We start from the raw sequence: 18870 nt of genomic DNA, 5'->3' as shown, positions 1-18870 counted from the left end.
AGCAGCTCCTGCTCACCTCCCCAGAGAAGGGGCAGGCTGGAGGCGCCTGGGCGGTGGCCGTCCGTCCGTCCGTCCGTAGCGGTCAGTGGGTGAGGTCACCCGCCCCACGCCCACCCCTGCCAGCCCAGCACCTGGATCTGCTCGAAGGGGATCTCGAAGCTGAAGGACTCGTTGAAGTACGGGTTCAGGGTCTTCTTCTTCACTGTCGTTTTCTTCTTCTTGAGCCTCTTGCCGTTCTGCATCAGGTGGATCTTCACGTAGGGGTCTGTGCGGAGGCAGCCGGCCAGGCCCTGAGCACGCGCCCGGCCCGCCAGCCCAGGGACAGCAGAGCCAGCTTCCGGGCCACGGCGGCCGGAGGCTTCACCTCCGGGACCCGCCACAGCCGTGGCCGCCTGGGGCTCCGCTGGGACGGGCCTGCGCCGGCGCTCGGAGGCAAGCCAGGGGGCCACTTGGTGGTGGCCGTCCTGGGCGGGGGGCGTGTCAGCGACCCACCCCACCCCATCCTCCCGGCCTTGTCGAGGAGCCACGAGGCCCAGAGAAGGGAGCCCGTCCGCCCGAGGTCACACGGGGGCTCAGGGACAGAGCTGGGCTGGCGGGAAGCTGAGCACCTCAGGAAGGCAGGGCACTCGCCCCCCAGCCCCGCCCGGAGCCCCTTCCAAGGCAGAGCCGCCCCCACCTCCCCCCGTAGAAGCTCCCGGGCGCGGACGGAGGACCGAGCCCTTCCCTGTCCCTGCCTCACCTGGGGGTGACGCCCCTGTCCCCTTCCCTCCAGGGCCCACAGGGAGAGCAGCAGAAAGGCAGCTCTCAGCGGGGCTCCCCGCCCTGTCCTGCCCTGAGGACCCAAAGCCGCTCAGCCAGCCTGTGTGTCCCGCACGTCTGAAGCCTGCTGTCCCGGTCGAGGGCTCTGGGCCACAACTGGCTGGCAGGTGGCCCCCGATGGCGGCCAGAAGCCACGCACATACCTGAAAGGCCACCCACGTCCATCTTCTTGAGGTTCTTGGCCTCCAGGATGCAGACGGTGAGCTTCCCAGCCGTTGGCACGTAGCGCAACGAGGTGCAGATGTCACCCAGCTTCTCCGGCTGTCGGGGAAAGGGGATGCGGTCAGCGCAGCAGGGCCCGTGTCCAGCGAGGCTGACCCCCTCGGGGCCTCAGGCCAGGGTCGGCACAGCCCTGGCCGCGATGGGCAGACACCGCAGAGCCGAGGACCGGCTGCCGGCGGCGTGGTGCCGAGGCGGCTCTGGACGGGCGTGGGGTTTGCCGGGGCCCCCCCCCGGCCTGGCAGACGGCGGAGGGGGACGAGGAGCGGACGCAGTCCCCGAGGGCCATTTCCAAGGGCACGGGGAGCCCCCCTTCCCGATCACAGCCACCCCACCTGCAGAGCGAGCTGCAGCCCTCCAAGCGCTTCGCACCTCTTTCCTCGTGTGAGCGTCACAGGGCAAGGACCTCGTGACTAGCAAGAGGGGGGGCTCCTGGGCCTGAGAGCTCAGCCCGCGCCACGGCACAGTCGAGGCTTCTCAGAGGCGGGCCTCGGGGCCCACATCCCGGTCGGGGTGCTGACCCTTCCTCCAGGCGACCTGAGCCCCGAGGTGAGGAAGGGCACAGCTCACGTGCGGGGACTCGGCCAGCACACGTGGCTGGTGCGTGGAAGGGAGGGTGGCTAAATGGAGGCTTTGGTCCACGGGAGGCGCTCAATAAATATTTGGTGAGTGAGTGAGTGCCGCGGCAGTTTCTAGGAAGACAGGCCCCCCGCTTGCTGAGAATCCTCTAGAACCACGTGGGCTTCCCCTGTGGGTGAATGAGGTCCCCGCGTGGGGCGCCGGCCCCCGCGGGAGAAGCAGGAGTGACGCGTCCTGTCCGCCGCGGTGCCCCGCTGGGTGGCCGGGCCTCAGTGTGCGGAGACAGAGCCGCGTGTGGGGCGGACGCGCCGAGCTCCCCGCCCTCACCTCCTCCTTCTCGCCACCCTGCAGGTCCCTCCACTCCTCGACGGGCTGGCCCAGGTCCACGGTGTTCATGGGCACCTTCACCTCCCCGATGATGTCGTGCTTGGAGAAGCGGTCAAAGTCGTAGATGGCCATCACCAGGGTCTTGCCCCCCAGCTCCTGGTAGGGCACCTGCAGGGCACAGACACGATGGGAGGGGTCAGGGCAGCTCGGGGCCTCTGGGGGTCCTGCAGGACCCCTGCCACGTCTGCGGACACCCGGGCTCGGGTCCAGGCCTCAGCCACAGCCCAGCACCAGGGGAAGGTCCGCAGCGGGCCAGCCTGTCACCTTGAAGGTGAAGGTCTCGTTGAAGGCGGGGTTCAGCGTCTTCCGATGGACTTTGGTCTCGTATTTCTTCTTCTTGTCTGGAAGGAGGAAGACCTTGACGTAAGGGTCCGAGGTGCCGCCCATGTCCAGGGCGGGCAGTTCCGCGGCCTGCAGGATGCCCACGGTGAGCTGTGGAGCGAGCGGGCGCCGGGTCAGCCCCGAGGAGGCGGGTGGGTGCCAGACGGGACGTCGGTCTCCACCCCCCTCCCCAGGGAATCGGAACAACGGGGAGATGGCCACCGCGAGGTAGCTGGTCTGCCCGAGGAGGGCGGCACGTGGACGGCGGGGAGCCCAAGCGCGGCCCTTCTTTCCTGGAGCCGGGTGCGCGCCACGGGGGGCCCTGGGGGCTGTCGCGGCCCCGCACACCTGGTTGGCCTGGAAGTCGTAGTCCAGGGAGAACTGCAGCTTCCCCAGGTTCTCCGGCTCCGGCTCCTCCTCCCCCTCGCCCTCCCCCTCCGTGAGGCCAGTCTCGGCGTCGTCATCATCCTGGGGGGCTGAGGAGGGGAGGGAGGGTCAAGGGAGAGAGGCGGGGGCCCGCCCCCGTGCAGACCCCGACCCAGAGCTGGGGGGCTCCGTCGGGGCCCCACGTCCCCTCAGCCCCCAGCCCGGCCCTGTCCCTGCGCGGCCAGCGCTGCCCAGATGCCACGCGGCTTCTTGAGTGGCGGAGCCTCCCTGTGACCCCCGCCCCCCGCCAAGCGCAGGCCACCTCGTGGGCAGCACGTACCAGGCGTGCAGTCCGGGCGTCCAGGCCAGGTGAGTCCACAGGTAGGAGGAGAAGGGAGAAAGTGGTAAGAAAATCCTGCAGCTCAGACCAGCCGCATGGCGGGGCCGGGGCCCCCGCAGGCTCACACGCACACGCACGTCCACGTGTGCGCTCACACACGCTCTCAGGCACGTGCACGCGCAGGCTCAAAGGCCACGGCCCCTGGCTGACCTCCTGAGATCAGCCCTCCTTCCTCCCTCCACATTGATTCCTTGAGCAAAAAATTCCTCCCAGAACAAACACGGGGAACGTGAGGCACCCGGGGCCTCTGCAAACTTAAAGGAGACACGGGTACGTCAGGGCCTCTTCCAGGCTGACCCCCCGCTCCCTGAAAGATGGGGAGAAAAGCCGTGTCCCTGTGGACCAGAGATGGACCCGCGGGGTCCCGCAATGGGACGTGGTCCAGCAGCCCTGCCGGCGGGAAACCGGGTCACGATGGTGGCTTCCTGGTGGGCGGGGGTCTCTCTTCCCAGCGTTTTGTCACAACGGCCTCCTTTTGGGTCGATCAGGGGCAGTCCCCGCTGACCTGAGCGAGCCCTTCCCACCCGGAAAGCACCGAGGGGCCTCCGGTGCCCCGGCCGCCGCCTACCTGGCCGCCCTTCATGTCCTTCATGCTCATGGCGCTCTTGGCGCCCTTGCCCTTCTCCTTCTTGGTCTTCTTCTTCTTACAGCAGCACTTCTTGCAGACGCAGAAGCAGCAGGCGAGCAGCAGGAGGCCCACGAGCACGGCGGTGGCGCCCAGCGCCCAGCGGGGGGCTGCCACGGGGAGCCCGGGGTCAGCAGTGCCCTCCCGCAGCCCCGGGCCCTCGCTGATGGAGGACCGGGTAGGGACCTGGCCCCGTTTCCACACCCCGCGGTGTAAACCCACAAGCGGTGTGCACGTTACGTTGCGCGCTTCGGTGCCTCCCCTTCCTGCCACCCCAGTGGGGACAGCCTGTGACAGGGACAGCAGCCAGGCACACACCACGGGGACCCCATCTGGGCTCTGCTGAGATCTGACCACTTTGACCCTTGGAACTGCGGCTCACACGAAGGATGGGACGGTCCTCATCAGACCCCGGTGGCGGAGGGAGGCCCTGCCCTCGGGCGCAGTCCTGAGAGGGCTGAGCCTGTGCCAGGAGGCCGGGCTCAGGGGGACCGCGGGCCGGCCGGGGATGCGCTCCGAGGTGCTGAAGCACCGCCTCCCACCAGTGGGGCTGCTCCCTGAATCTGGACCTCGGGTTTCTCCCCCCAGCCTTTACCAGAAATCCAGGAAGCAGGAGGAGGTTTTATTTTCTATCTTGCAAAATAAAGTAGTTTTAAAGTATGACTGGAAAACTTGAATAATGATTTCTGTTTCATAATTTTTTTATCTTCTTTTGGTTCCATCTTTTGACAGATTTCTAAGTATAAGAACATTTATCCCCCCGGGAGGTTAGGGCACATAAACCCCCTTGGTTCCCTTCATTAGTGCCAGACCGCACCGCCCCCCATTCCTGAAGGGGATCCCCAAATAATCCAGCCTCGAGTCCGAACACTAGGAAAGATCGCGGCTGTCACACCCCCATGGTGCCCCCCGACCCTCACCCCCAAGCCGCACACAGGGACACTCACCAGGGAACTTGACCATCTCATTGAAGAATCGGTCCTTCAACGTGGCAATCCCGTCCCCTTTGCTCTCCCTGGCACTTCCGCTCTCGGTCGAGTTGCCCACGGGCCCAGCGGGCATGGTGGTGGTGGCGGGAGCCACCATGGGCTCCTGGTTCCTCTTGAAGATGTTCCTCATGGTGGCAGAGGGACAGCTATGGGTGAAGGGGGCAGGATGAGCATCCCAGGGGCCGAGTGCAGATAGCTCTGCCCGAAGCTAAAGACTGTTTATGAGTAAAGGCCATTACAACAAACCCACACCAAACATCATTCTCGATGGTGAAAAAATTAAAGCATTTCCTTTAAGATCAGGAACAAGACAAGGATGTCCACTCTTGCCACTATTATTCAACATAGTTTTGGAAGTCCTAGCCATGGCAATCACAGAAGAAAAAGAAACAAAAGGAATACAAATTGTAAAAGAAGTAGTAATACTGTCACTGTTTGCAGATGACGTGATACTATACATAGAAAATCCTAACAATGCAACCAGAAAACTACTGGAGCTCGATGAATTTGGTAAAGTAGCAGCATACAAAATTAATACACAGAAATCTCTTGCATTCCTATATACTAACAATGAAAAGTCAGAAAGAGAAATCAAGGAAATAATCCTATTTACCATAGCATCAAAAAGAATAAAATACCTAGGAATAAACCTACGTAAGGAGGCAAAAGATCTGTACTCAGAAAACTGTAAGACACTGATGAAAGAAATCAAAGATGACACAAACAGATGGAGAGATATACCATGTTCTTGGATGGGAAGAATCAATATTGCCAAAATGACCATACTACCCAAAGCAATCTATAGATTCAATGCAATCCCAGTCAAATTACCAATAGCGCTGTTCACAGAAATAGAACAAAAAATTTCACAATTTGTATGGAAACACAAAAGACCCCAAATAGCCAAAGCAATCTTGAGAAAGAAAAACGGAGCTGGAGGAATCAGGCTCCCTGACTTCAGACTATAATACAAAGTTACAGTAATCAAGACAGTATGGTACTGGCACAAAAACAGAAACACAGATCAATGGAACAGAATAGAGAGCCCAGAAATAAACCCACACACCTATGGTAAATTAGTCTATGACAAAGGAGGCAAGAATATACAAGGAGAAAAGACAGTCTCTTCAATAAGTGGTGCTGGGAAAACTGGACAGCTATACGTAAAAGAATGAAATTACAACATTCTCTAACAACGTACACAAAAATAAACTCAAAATGGATTAAAGACCTAAATGTAAGACTGGATACTATAAAACTCTTAGTGGAAAACATAGGCAGAACACTCTGACATAAATCGCAGCAATATTTTTTTGATCCACCTCCTAGAGGAATGAAAATAAAAATAAACAAATGGGACCTAATTAAACTTTAAAGCTTTTACACAGCAAAGGAAACTATAAACAAAACAAAAAAACCCACAGAATGGGAGAAAATATTTGCAAATGAAGCAACCAACAAGGGATTAATCTCCAAAATATACAAACAGCTCATGCAGCTCAATATCAAAAAAAAAAAAAAAAAAAACCCAATCAAAAAATGGGGTTAAGATGTAAATAGACATTTCTCCAAAGAAGGCATACAGATGGCCAACAAACACATGAAAAGACGCTTAATGTCACCAACTATTAGAGAAATGCAAATCAAAACTGCAATGAGCTATCACCTCACACAGGTCAGAATGGCCATCATCAAAAAATCTACAAACAATAATGCTGGAGAGCGTGTGGAGAGAAGGGAACCCTCCTACATTACTGGCGGGAATGTCAATGGATACAGCCACTATGGAGAACAGTATGGAGGTTCCTTAAAAAGCTAAAAATAGAACTACCATATGACCCAGCAATCCCACTACTGGGCATATACCCTGAGAAAACCATAATTTGAAAAGGTACATGCACCTCAATGTTCCTTGCAGCACTATTTACAATAGCCAAGACATGGAAGCAACCTAAATGTCCATCAACAGATGAATGCATAAAGAAGATGTGGTACATATATACAATGGAATATTACTCAGCCATTAAAAACAAAAACAAAATAATGCCATTCACAGCAACATGGATGGACCTAGAGATTGTCATACTGAGTGAAGCCAGAGAAAGACAAGTATCATATGATACCACTTATATGTGGAATCGCAAAAAGTGGTACGGGGCTTCCTTGGTGGCGCAGTGGTTGAGAGTCTGCCTGCCGATGCAGGGGACGCGGGTTTGTGCCCCGGTCTGGGAAGATCCGCGGCTGGGCCCGTGAGCCACGGCCGCTGAGCCTGCGCGTCCGGAGCCTGTGTTCCGCAACGGGAGAGACTGCAACAGTGAGAGGCCCGTGTACCACCAAAAAAACAAAACAAAACAAAAAAAAACCCAGTACAAATGAACTTATTTACAGAACAGAAATAGAGACACAAATGTAGAAAATAAACTTATTTATGGTTAACAGGGGGAGAGGGGGGTGGGATGAATTGGGAGATTGTGCTTGATATATACACACTACTATGTATAAAATAGATAACTAATAATAACCTGCTGTATAGCACAGGGAACTCTGCTCAATACTCTGTAATGACCTATATGGGAGAAGCATCTAAAAAGTGGATTATGTATATTTATAACAGATTCACTCTGCTGTACAACAGAAACTAACACAACATTGTAAATCAACTACACTCAATAAACATTAATTTTTAAAAAAAGACTATCAGCTGGGGCTTCCCTGGTGGTGCAGTGGTTAAGAATCCGCCCGCCAATGCAGGGGACATGGGTTCGAGCGCTGGTCCAGGAAGATCCCACATGCCGCGGAGCAACTAAGCCCACGAGCCACAACTACTGAAGTCCGTGTGCCTAGAGCCCGGGCTCCGCAACAAAGAGAAACCACCCGCCGCAATAAGAAGCCCGCGCGCGGCAATGAAGAGCAGCCCCCGCTCGCCGCCACCAGACAAAGCCCGGAAGCAGCAACGAAGACCCAACGCAGCTAAAAATAAATAAATAAAATAAAATTTAATATATATATAATAAATAAAATTATATATATATATATATATATATATATATCTGAGTCCCTGTTTTTTTAAAAAATAAGAATACAATTTTAGCAAGACTGTATTAGTTGTAACCCCTTTAAGTCCCAGGGTACCTCCAGCCGTAGCAACACCGCGAAGCAGCGACCACAGGGCCGCCAGTCGCTCCTCCCCTGACTCACGCACCAGCCCCGTTTCACAGATGCAGGGACGGAGGCCCAGGGCCTAGGCAGCCCCTGCCACTTAGCTCACAAGTCCTGGAGTTGAGAGTCGAACCAGTCACCTGACCCGGGAGCCTGCAAAGCACGCGGCTCTCCTGTATCCGGCAGCACCCCGCACTCCACCCGGGAAGGAGCGCGGGCGCAGTGAGGACTCCGCACCCACCCAGGGGTTTCAATCTCTCCTCCAGGGAGATGGCACCCAAGTCCACCCCCGGAGCCCCTTCCTCCCCGGGGCGTCGGGGCCCCTCGCAGGCCCTGCCCCCTCTACACAGCGGCACATCAACCTCCTACTCAAACCAGGGCTGCCCATTACCAACAAAAGCCACCAGGTTTACGGGGGAGGGAAAGAGACTAAAGGAGACCTTCCCCATGACCCCACCTTCCAGAGATAACACAGGTTAGCGTCCTTGGAGAATCTTATAACAGTATTTTTTTTTTTGAGGGTGTTTTACATGTTGAGATCATATTACATATAATTTGGTATTCTGCCCTTTTTTCACATACAATTTTGTCACAAGCATTCTCCTTTATCATTAAAAACTTCCTCTGTTATCAAGTAGCTAAATAATACCCTGCTACATGGTAGTACTGTATTTGATACTTAGACGGTCTGCAAGCTCCTGCTGGTAAAAGTATTACTGTGATGGTCTTCATTTAAGGTAATGTTCTTACGAGTTTTTAAACTCTGCTCCCCCAACCCTCCCCTCCCCACCAAGCTATTTCTGCTTCTCAAAATGGGGGCACGAGCCTCCTCCACAGGCCCTGTGAGGTCAGACGCAGGCAGCGTCAGCACCTCCCCCTGCCCGGCGTACGGCGGGTGCCCAGGGCGTGTCTGGACAGCAGCGCACACCTGAGGTGCTCCAGGTCAGGGGACATCAAACACGCAGCAGGATGCAAACACAGCAAAGGTCAAAGCGAGGCTTTTCTCACTGTGCTTCTCCCTACACTCAGAGCTCTTCTGAGGGCAAGTTTTAGGGGCCCTGAAGCTCCACCCCTGCTCTAAGCACCTGAGCCCTGGCCCGGGAGCCAGCACGGCCAGCACAAGCCGGCCGGACCACACGGCGACGCAGGCGCACTCTCCCTGCCCTCACGCGCCCAGCAGTTTAGTAAGCTCTTGTTACGTGCTGGGTAAACCAGCCTGGATCCTAAAATTCATCACGAAAGGGAAGGTGGAGCCCGCCGGGCCTCAGGGGCTCAGCCCCACCTCCCTCACCCCCACCTCACTGTCCAGGATTCCGCGGCCCAACTCTAAGAAGGCTTAGCTGAGATGCAATTCACATCCATTCAATTCACTCATTTAACGTGTTCCGTTTGGTGTTTTTTTGTATACTTACAGGGTTGTGCAACCATCACCACGATCTAATTTTAGACCATTTTCACCAAAAAGAAGGCCCACTTCATTACCAGTCACTCCCCATTCCCTCCCAGCCCCGGGCAACCACTGACCTATCTGCACAGATTCCCCTATTCTGACTTTTCATACAAATGAAATCATGTGATAGGTGGCCTTGGTGTTCAGCTTCTCCCACGGAGCGTAGCGTCCTCACGGGTCATCCATGCTGTAGCAGGTGTCAGCACTTCATTCCTCTCCATGGCTGAGTAATATTCCACCGCATAGATAACACATTTTATTTACCCATTCATCAATTTACAGACAAGGGTTATTTCCACTTTTTGGCTATAAGAATAATGCTGCAACGAATGTCTCCATGCAGGTTTTTGGACATGTTTTCATTTCTCTTGGGTAAATACCTAGGAGTGGAATTGCTGGGTCATATGGTAACTACATTTGACATTTTAAAGAACTACCAAACTATGTTCTGAATTGGCTGCACTGAGCCACTATGGAGAACAGTGTGGAGGTTCCTTAAACTAAAAATAGAGTCACCATATGACCCAGCAATCCCACTCCTGGGCATATATCCAGACAAAACTATAATCCAAAAAGATACATGCACCCCAACGCTCCTAGTAGCACTATTTACAATAGCTAAGACATGGAATGTCCATCAACAGAGGAATATTACTCGGCCATAAAAAAGAACAAAATGATGCCATTTGCAGCAACATGGCTGGACCTAGAGATGATCATATTAAGCAAAGTAAGTCAGAAAGAGAAAGACAAATACCATATGACATCACTAATATGTGGAATCTGAAATATGCCACAAATGAACCTATCTATGAAAGAGAAACAGACTCACAGATGTAGAAAGCAGACTTGTGGTTGCCAAGTGGGAGGGAGGGTGGGGGAGGGAAGAACTGGGGGTTTGGGATCAGCAGATGTAAGCTATTATCCATAGGATGGATAAACAACAAGGTCCTACTGTAGAACACAGGGAACTATATTCAATGTCCTGTGACAAACAATAATGGAAAAGAATATGAAAAAGAATGTATGTATGTGTATAACTGAATCACTTTGCTGTACAGCAGAAATTAACACATTGTAATTCACCTATACTTCAAAAAAATTTTTTTAAAACAGCGGCTGCACTGATTTACCTTCCCACCAGCATCGTATGAGCGTTCCAAGTTGTTATTACATGTCTTTTTGTTTATAGCCGTCCTAGTAGAGGTGAAGTGGCATCTCATTGTGGCTTTGATTTGCATTTCTCTGAAGACTAATGATGTCAAGCATCTCTTCACGTGTTTATTGGCCATTTGTATGTCTCCTTTGGAGAAATGTCTGTTCAAATCCTTTGTCCATGTTTTAATTGAATATTTGTCTCTTTATTATTGAGTTGTATGAGTTCTTTGTATATTCTGGATACCAGTTCCTTGTCATGTATGTTTTACAAATATTTTCTCCCATTCTACGGTTATCTTTTCATTTCTTAATGGTGTCCTTTTTTTAATATATAATATATTTTTGGATGCATTGGGTCCTCGCCGCTACGCATGGGCTTTCTCTAGTCGTGGTGAGTGGGGACTACTCTTCATTGCGGTGCGCGGGCTTTTCACTGTGGTGGCTTCTCATTGCCGAGCACGGGATCTGGGCACACGGGCTCAGCAGTTGTGGCACACGGGCTCAGTAGTGGTGGCTTGTGGGCTTAGTTGCTCCGCAGCATGTGGGATCTTCCCGGGCCAGGGCTCGAAGCCGTGTCCCCTGCATTGGCAGGCGGACTCCCAACCACTGCGCCACCAGGTAAGTCCCTTAATGGTATCCTTTGAAGCACAAAAGTTTGCAATTTTGATGATGTCCAATTTACCTGTTTCTTTTGTTGCCTGTGCTTTTGGTGTCATATCTAAGAAATCATCACGTAACCCAAGGGCACAAAGATCTACTCCTATATTTTCTTAGAGGAGCCTAGTAGTTTTAGCTCCCACATTCAAGTTACGATCCACTTGGAGTTCGTTTTCGTGAATGTATTTTGTGTACGGATCTCCATTTGTTGCAAAGACTGTTATTCCCCACCGAACTGTCTTCGTACCTTTGTAAAATATTAACCAACCATAAATGTGAGGGGTTATTTCTAGATTCTCTATTGCATTAATCTATGTCTATCCTTATGCCAATACCCCACTGTCTTAATCACTGCAGCTTTGTAGTTAAGTTTTTATATCAGGCAGCATTGAGTCTTCCAAATTTGTTCTTTCATGAAGATTATTTTGCCTATTCTGGATCTCTTGCATTTCCATATGAATTTTAAGTTCAGCTTGTTTAAAAAAAAAAAAAAAAAAAAAAAAGATCAGCTTGTTTATTTCTGTAAAAGCCACCTGGGATTTTGATAGGGATTGCACTGACTCTGCGGAGTGCCGCTATCTTAACAACGTAATACTCCAATGTCTTTCCCTTTAAGATCTTCTTTAATTTCTCGCAACACTGTTTTGCAGTTCCCAGGATAAAGTCCTACACTTTTGTTAAATTTATTTCGAGATATCTGATTCTCTCTGATGCTGCTGTAGACAGAATTGCTTTCTCAATTTCACTTCAGATTGTTCACTGCTAACGGATATGAATGCAGATTTTCATGTATTGATCTCATGTCCTGCCATATGCTGAACTGGCTTACTAGTTCTGACACTGTGTGGTGTGTGTGTGTGGAATGTGTGTGTGGTGTGTCTTCCCTAGACACTCCATCTACAAGATGATGCAAAGTGAAATAATTCCACACCTTTCTTTCCAATGCAGATGCCTTTTCTTTCTTTTTCTTCCTTAACTGCCATGGTAAGAACCTCCGTGCAGTGTGGAATAGAAGTCGTAAGAGTGGGAATTCTTCTCTTTCCTGATCTTCAGAGAGAGTGTTCGGTCTTTCTCCACCAAGCACAGCGTTAGCTGCAGGCTCTCTGTCAGACTCAGCCCGCACGGTCGTTGGTTCTGGACTCTGTGGTGGGTAAGAGGCAGCCCAGCCGGGAGAGGCAGACTGTGATCCCGGGGTGCTTACCGCTTGCCAGATGACTCCAAACAAATCTCGTTCTGAAACTCCATTTCCTCATTTAAAAATGGCAGAAAGTAATACCTACTTTTCAAAACTGTTGTGAAGATTAAAAGAATAAATTTGATTGTGTCTGGCACGGAGATGATGTTCGATAACTGCGGTCAGATCTGAATCCAGGAGCCCCTTCGAAGGGCCTGGGTGGCCTCGGCACAGCAGAGGGACACCTACGGGATGTGGACCTTTTCCCAAACCCACAGGACGAGTGAGATGAATCATGAAACAAAAGAATCGACCAGGGTAGACGGTGCTGTGCGTGCCACAGGCTCAGGGGGCCCCACAGACCAGGACGTCAGCTGGAGAGCCCATCCCAGGGGCCCTGAAGTCCAGGAAAAGGGGCTCGGACGGACCTACGTCCTCAGCAGCAGTGGCCTGATCTATTTAAAGGGCAACGACAGCTCCACGGGGAGCAGAGGGGGTGAGGCTGGGTTAGGGGGCCCGCAAGGGGTGAGTTCACAGTCCAGCCAGAGATGATGTGGACCCAGACAGGGAAGGAACGCCAGGGACAGAGCAGAGAGAACAATGGGGGAGGTATTCATTCATTCATTCAACAAATAACTGAGGGCTTCCCTGGTGGCGCAGTGGTTGAGAATCCGCCTGCCGATGCAGGGGACGTGGGTTCGTGCCCCGGTCCGGGAAGATCCCACATGCCGCGGAGCGGCAGGGCCCGTGAGCCATGGCCGCTGAGCCTGCGCGTCCGGAGCCTGTGCTCCGCAACAGGAGAGGCCACAACAGTGAGAGGCCCGTGTACCACAATAAAAAAAAAAAAAAAGAATCCTCCTGCCAATGCAGGGGACACGGGTTCAAGTCCTGGTCCGGGAAGATCCCACATGCCTCGGAGCTACTGAGCCCACACGCTGCAACTACTGAGTCCGCATGCCTAGAGCCTGTGCTCCACAACAAGAGAAGCCACCGCAATGAGAAGCCCGCGCACCGTCACGAAGAGTAGCCCCTGCTCGCCGCAACTAGAGAAAGCCTGCGTGCAGCAACGAAGACCCAACGCAACCAAAAAAAAAAAAAAAAACGGATTGAACTCACATCCCACTTCCCATGCGGGACTTATAAGCTGGATGTTAAATAACTGCACACAAATTAATGTAAAATTGTAACTGTGAGAAATGCACAAAGGAGAGACCCTTGCTGGTGTGAGTCTGTAGTGGGGTGTATCTGACCTAATCTGGGAGAGCAGGAATGCTTTCCTGAGCAACTGGTGATGGAATGGGGGGCCTCCAGGCAAAGAGGAAAGGAAGCAGCAGCACATGCAAAGGCCCAGGGGTGGGAGCAGCGTGGGGAGCTCAGAGCCTGCAGGAAGCCCAGCATGGCCACACGGAGGGAGCATGGGCGGAGGTGAGTCCTCAGGACCAGGCACACAACCTTGGAGCCACAACAAGGAGTCTAAGGATGCAGGTCATGTGTTCACATTTACATATTGGAAATTTCACTTAGAAAGTGAGTAAAAGAGGCTGGAAAGGAGCCTGGCTCGGAGAGAAGGGGGAAAGCGTCAAAACCAGCCAAAATGAATGTCTTGTCATCCCCAAGTTCTCATGAAAGATAAGACAATGTTGCCGGGGGATCGCAGCGGGGGTGGGGAGTCAACAGCTGCTGGGAGGGAGCAGGGGCCGCAGATCAGTGGATCCCAGGGCCTGGGGCCTGAGGACACAGCTGCCCAGAGGGCAGGACACACCCTGAGAAGGCAGATGCCCGGAGGCAGCAGAGGTGGGGCCCGGGCCCCGCCCAAAGCCTTGGGGTCCTCAGCCCCTCCTGCCCTCGGCGCCTGGCCGGAGCATCTGCAAACTCCACTCACCACGTCCTCCAGTTCAGCCGAGAACAACAGCCACGTTCTGGAAGCTTCAACAGTCCTCCACTCAGTCTAATCGCCACACGGCAGCCGGGCTGATCCACGTGAAATCCCCAGGGCTTCTGTTCACACTCAGAAAAAAGGCCCCGCTGGCCTGGGCCCGGCTACGCCTCACTGCCCTTCCCTCACCTCTGCTCTCTGCATGGACCACAAACTCACCCGGCAAACGCCGGCCCCCGGCCTGACTCCCCCTCGGCCCGGACGCCCCGCGAAACCTCCTTGGCCTCGGAGGGGCCCCTTAGCCCCTCGGCTCACATCCCCCCAGGTCCCTGCACCGTTTCTCTGTCTTGTTGTGAGACTCACGGGCGAAACACCAGCCCTGAAACTGTCCGGCTCGGACTGAGTGCCCGTGCCCCCCAAACTCACGTGTGGATCTAAGGCTCGGTGTGACGGGGGGCGGGGCCTCGGCGTGATCCGGTCAGGGGGTGGAGCCCCCACGGGCGGGTGGGCGGGGTTCGCGCCGAGAGCCTGCCGGCCCCGCCCTCCACTTCCACGAAGGCCTCGCAGGACGGGACGGGACACGCTGGGCCCTGACCTCGACTCCCTCCCGGCCTCCCGGGCCGCCTCGCGGGGAGGGCCGGCCTCCATCTCCAGGCCTAGTCGCCTGCACGCTCCTCTGTCCACCCGGAGGAGAGACTTCACAAAACCCGCCCGCCCAGGCCAGGCGGCGACCCCTGCCCGGCCGAGGGCCTTCTCCGTTTGAAGGGGCCCCTCTGACCCGTTCCTTCTCACGCGCACCTCCGGTTCCCCCCTCCGTCCCCCTGGGCTCTGCGCCTCACCCACCACGCGGCTCTCTGTGAGGAGAGGTCACCAGACCCCGTGGACACATGCGTGCCTGTCGCGCCGGCCGGCCCGCGATGGCCACCCGACCGGCCGGCCCGCGATGGCCACCCGACCGGCCCCGCACCCTGGTTGCGGCCACAACTCCGACTCCTCCGTGTGCCTCAAGCCCCTTCTCTGCCAGGCCTCGGTGACCCCGCGACCTTCCCCGCACTCGGCCCCGCACCCACCCTGCCCCCAAAGCAACCTTCTAGAACACGAATCTCATCCTGCCACCTTCAGATGCCGCCCTGGGCACCGCAGCTGCCCCTGAAGGCGACCTTCAGGCCCGCCGTCTGTGTCCGGCGCCCTGGCCCCCCATCTCCATCGCCACCCACAGCGCCTCGGCCCGCCGTCGCTGGGCGCCTGCCTCTCTCCGCTCGGCTCAAGGCCCCTTGCTCCGCCCGAGACGCGGCCTCGCCCCGCACACAGCCTGTGGCGCCCGAGCAGAGGCTGCGCTCGCCTGCCCGCCGTCAGCTCGCCTGCTGAACCGCCGCCGGCGCGGCCGCTTCCTGTGAACAACCGTCCCTGGAGCCCGGCACGCGGGCCCAGGCCGGGGCCTCTCTGGCGGCCTTCCCGCTGCAACAGAGCGGAGTAGCTGCCACCGAGGTTGTGCGGCCGAGCCTGAGACGCTTCCCCTCTGGCCCTGGGGGGGAAACGCTGCGACCCTGCCCCGGCAGGCGGGCACTCGGCAGGCGTGTGGGGCGGGCAGGAGGAAGCCAGCAGCACAGACGCTCGCGTCAACAGGGCGGGCGGGGCTCGGCTGCCCCATGGCCCCGCGCTGGTCCAGGGGCGCCTCCCCAGCATGGGGGCGACGGGCCTGGGGAGCCTGTCGTGACGGGGGGGGGCGTGCACCCCTGGGAGCCGCGGGGCCGGGCCTTAGGCCTGTTCCCGGCCGCGCGGGCTGGGGCCGGGCGCGGGGCTGGACGAGCTGCCGGCCCTTCCCCAGCACCGGGAGGCCGCCTTCACAACCTCCGGAGTCCAGCTCAAACCGCGTAAAGAGAGAAAAGCAGCCCCAGCCCTTGTACGCTGTGCCTCGGCGCCTCTGAGGGACAGAGGGTTCCCCGTCAGGAGCGGCAAGATGGGGTCAGACCTACCCAGTGGGGAATGTTCGGGAAAGCACCAGCCATTTCTCCAGCAAAAAACCGAGGCTTCACGTTCCCTCCGGATAAGCCTGAGGGGTGGGGCTTTCACCCCCACTTATTCCGCCAGAAGCTAAGGAAGCAAAGATGCTCGACCGCACTTCTCAAGACCCCTGTGGGAAAGAGGCCCAAAGAGGTGAAGTAACCTGTCCAAGGGCTCACAGCACGCGCTGCCAGGGGCGGCGCTGGACCCGCAGACCCCGGAGCACAGTAGGAGGAGGGGAGGCGGTCCTCCCCGGGGGCTCAGGCCGCAGTCCTGGGCACGGCTCCAGAGTTGAGGGTGATGGATGAAGCGTTCTCCCGCGGCTTCCGCACAGGAAGCGTGAAGAGTGAACTGGCGCATTAGCCAGCAATGCCCGCAGAGAGCGCATGTGCAGGAGAGGGGACGGGCTGGGGCTGGTGAAGACTCGGGTCACCTGCCCCAGCGCACCCCCCTCGCCCCCAGCCACTCGGCGGGAGGGAGAGAGGGAGGGAGGAAGTGGGGCCGCTCACCCCGAGGCAGGTGGTTAGGGCCGCGCTCCACAAAACGAGGCCCTGAGACCCCGAGATCCAAGGGTCGGGCCAGGGGAAGTGCGGGCCCAAGGCCGGGTGTTGGAAGGAAAATAAGCCCCCGAGGCTGTGCCGGCCTGGACCGTCCTCACCTGCCCTCCTGGGGGGCGGTGGGGCGCGGCATCACCCCCTCCCGGAACGAGGCTGTTCCGCTCAGACAGCTGAGTGATCTGCCCCGCAGGTCAGCATGAAGGTTGGGCCTCAGTCCGCCACGGCCTAAGCCTCCGGACCCCCCACCTCCGCGGCAGGAACAGGGCCCCATCCGTCTGTCTGTCTGTCCAGTCCATCTCTCCAGGGTGGCCACTCAGCTCTCTGACCGTCTATCCCAGGCCCTCAGACCCTGCATCTCCCCCGGGAGTCGGTCCCACTAGGGGCCGCAGCCCTGCTCCCCTCCCTGACCCCACACGGAACCTCTCCCGAGTGTCCCCGAGCGAAAGCAAAGGGACGGTCGCCTCGGCCAGACCCCCAAGGGGCCCAGGCCCTGGATCCGGATCAGAGGGAGCCGCGGGAGGCGCCCATCTCGCCCTCCCCCGCCCCTCGCGCTGATGCCCACCTGCCCCAAAGACTCAGCGGCTCCTCCTGCTGCGTCGGGGCCCCTCCGCGTGCTCCCAGAGAGCACGACCCCTAAATGGAGCCTGACCCCATGTGGGAGACGAGGAAGTTCTACCCCCACACCCCTGCCAAGGGCACAGGGTGCCCACACCCCGACACCCCCCGCCACATGCACACACACCCCCCACGCACTCAGGCCCCGCTGCCATCGATACAGATAACGGAGAGCTGAGGAGATTCCATCTTTGCCGACACTGTATTTGCAGAAGCCAAAGGAATGAGATGGAAACAGGTTAACCAGCAAGATACGTCTCGCTGAAGCCAGCGGCTAAGAAGATCGATACTTAAGAATAAGTTTGTCTTTATTTTTCTGGACCCATGCTTCAGTCCAACATTTGGTCCTAGTCGGTGGAGACTAAAGTTTGAATGAATTAATTTTCTAGCTCGTTTTGAAAATAAATTACCCATTTCTGTGAGTTCCTCACGTGCCTGCCTGGGTCGGCCGTGGACACCTGTACCTGGAGCCAGGCCACCGCCCGCGTGGAGAAGCAGAGCGTGCTCTGCACCGGCCCCAGGGCCCCAGCCTTGGGAAGTCCCTCCCAGCATCTCACTTCAATCTCTCCTGCTCCAGCCATGCGCCATTGCCTTCTCCCGCGTCCAGGCTGAGATGAGCAAACCCCAGGCCTCCGCCTGCATGCCCGAAAGTGAGGATGGTCAGAGGAGAAAGCTCCCGTGAGGCCCCACACATCTGCCACGGGCCGTTCTCCCTGGACCTGGAATCCGGGTGCAGGATTCACAAATCACAGACCCCAAGAGCCCAGGGAACCCTGCACACCACGAGGTCCAGAACCCATGGGTGAAACGTCACACGGGGAAAGGCTGCACGGCCCTCCAGGTGCACCACAGCCACCACCTCGGCGCGGGGGGCGGGGACACCCCGTCAGGGCCCGGCAGGACCACAGCCCGGCCTCACCCAGCACCCGCAGTGTCTCCCAAACCCACAGGCGCCCTCATGGGCCTCAGGGTCTCAGCGAGCAGGTGGGGAAGGGGGGACCACGAAGGGTGACTGAGGGGGGTCCGTGGACACGGGGACCGCAGGCTGCCGGATGCAGGTTGTGGGAAGGAGGGGGGAGCAAGGCTGGGCCTGGTATGGCCCCCCCGAGTGTCAGGGGCCCAGGGGCACCCGACCTCGTGCTGCGTACGCGGGCAGGAGGGGCAGCCCCGCTCCCCGGCTGAGCAGCGATGACGCGACGGCACGAACCCACCCTGCACACGGGCCCGCAGCCCCACGGCCCATTACCCTTCCTCCAGATGCACAATGACGTGTTCAGCGGAAAACCATTAAAAAGGGACACACTGTCTTCCTGGCTAAATGTATGTTACACAAGGTCTGCTACACACGGGCCCCCCGCAGGAGCTGGGACGGGCGTTTGGGCTGAAAGCAAATGCCTTTTAATGTGAGCATATGAGTGTGTGCAGTGTCTGTGAGGTGTGTGTGGGTGTGAGGTCGTGCAGTGTGTGATGTGTCTGCAGGTGTGGCGTCCGTGGTGTGTGTGTGTCTGTGTGGTG

The 18870-nt window shown here is 56.6% G+C and overlaps 2 protein-coding genes across 22 annotated transcripts in view; one reads left to right on the top strand and one right to left on the bottom strand.

Annotated features, from left to right (window-relative positions):
• The window catches only part of PPP1R12B (protein phosphatase 1 regulatory subunit 12B), a 219842-nt gene extending 215466 nt beyond the window's left edge, over positions 1-4376 (top strand). For 5 of the 10 annotated variants that reach the window (XM_067026629.1, XM_067026597.1, XM_067026589.1 and 2 more), the window contains 4 exons: positions 246-1018; positions 1969-2103; positions 2353-2431; positions 3009-4376. The gene's annotated coding sequence lies outside the window, so the exon portion shown is untranslated. Of the gene's footprint in view, positions 1-245; positions 1588-1968; positions 2104-2352; positions 2432-3008 lie in introns of all 10 variants that reach the window. The other 5 variants (XM_067026544.1, XM_067026558.1, XM_067026572.1 and 2 more) reach the window with 5 other exon arrangements.
• Positions 1-18870, bottom strand: part of SYT2 (synaptotagmin 2) — an 84913-nt gene that overhangs the window by 1804 nt on the left and 64239 nt on the right. For 6 of the 12 annotated variants that reach the window (XM_067026719.1, XM_067026799.1, XM_067026815.1 and 3 more), the window contains exons 2-8: positions 4664-4851; positions 3660-3826; positions 2674-2793; positions 2269-2436; positions 1945-2112; positions 963-1080; positions 132-265 (exon numbers count right to left, since the gene is read on the bottom strand). In XM_067026719.1, the coding sequence (XP_066882820.1) occupies positions 132-265; positions 963-1080; positions 1945-2112; positions 2269-2436; positions 2674-2793; positions 3660-3826; positions 4664-4851 (1063 nt within the window). Of the gene's footprint in view, positions 1-131; positions 266-962; positions 1081-1944; positions 2113-2268; positions 2794-3659; positions 3827-4663; positions 4852-18870 lie in introns of all 12 variants that reach the window. The other 6 variants (XM_067026762.1, XM_067026784.1, XM_067026740.1 and 3 more) reach the window with 1 other exon arrangement.

The sequence above is a fragment of the Kogia breviceps genome, chromosome 1 (genome assembly GCF_026419965.1).
Source record: "Kogia breviceps isolate mKogBre1 chromosome 1, mKogBre1 haplotype 1, whole genome shotgun sequence".
Classification (NCBI taxonomy): Eukaryota; Metazoa; Chordata; class Mammalia; order Artiodactyla; family Physeteridae; genus Kogia; species Kogia breviceps.
This window is presented reverse-complemented; position numbering and strand designations above follow the sequence as displayed.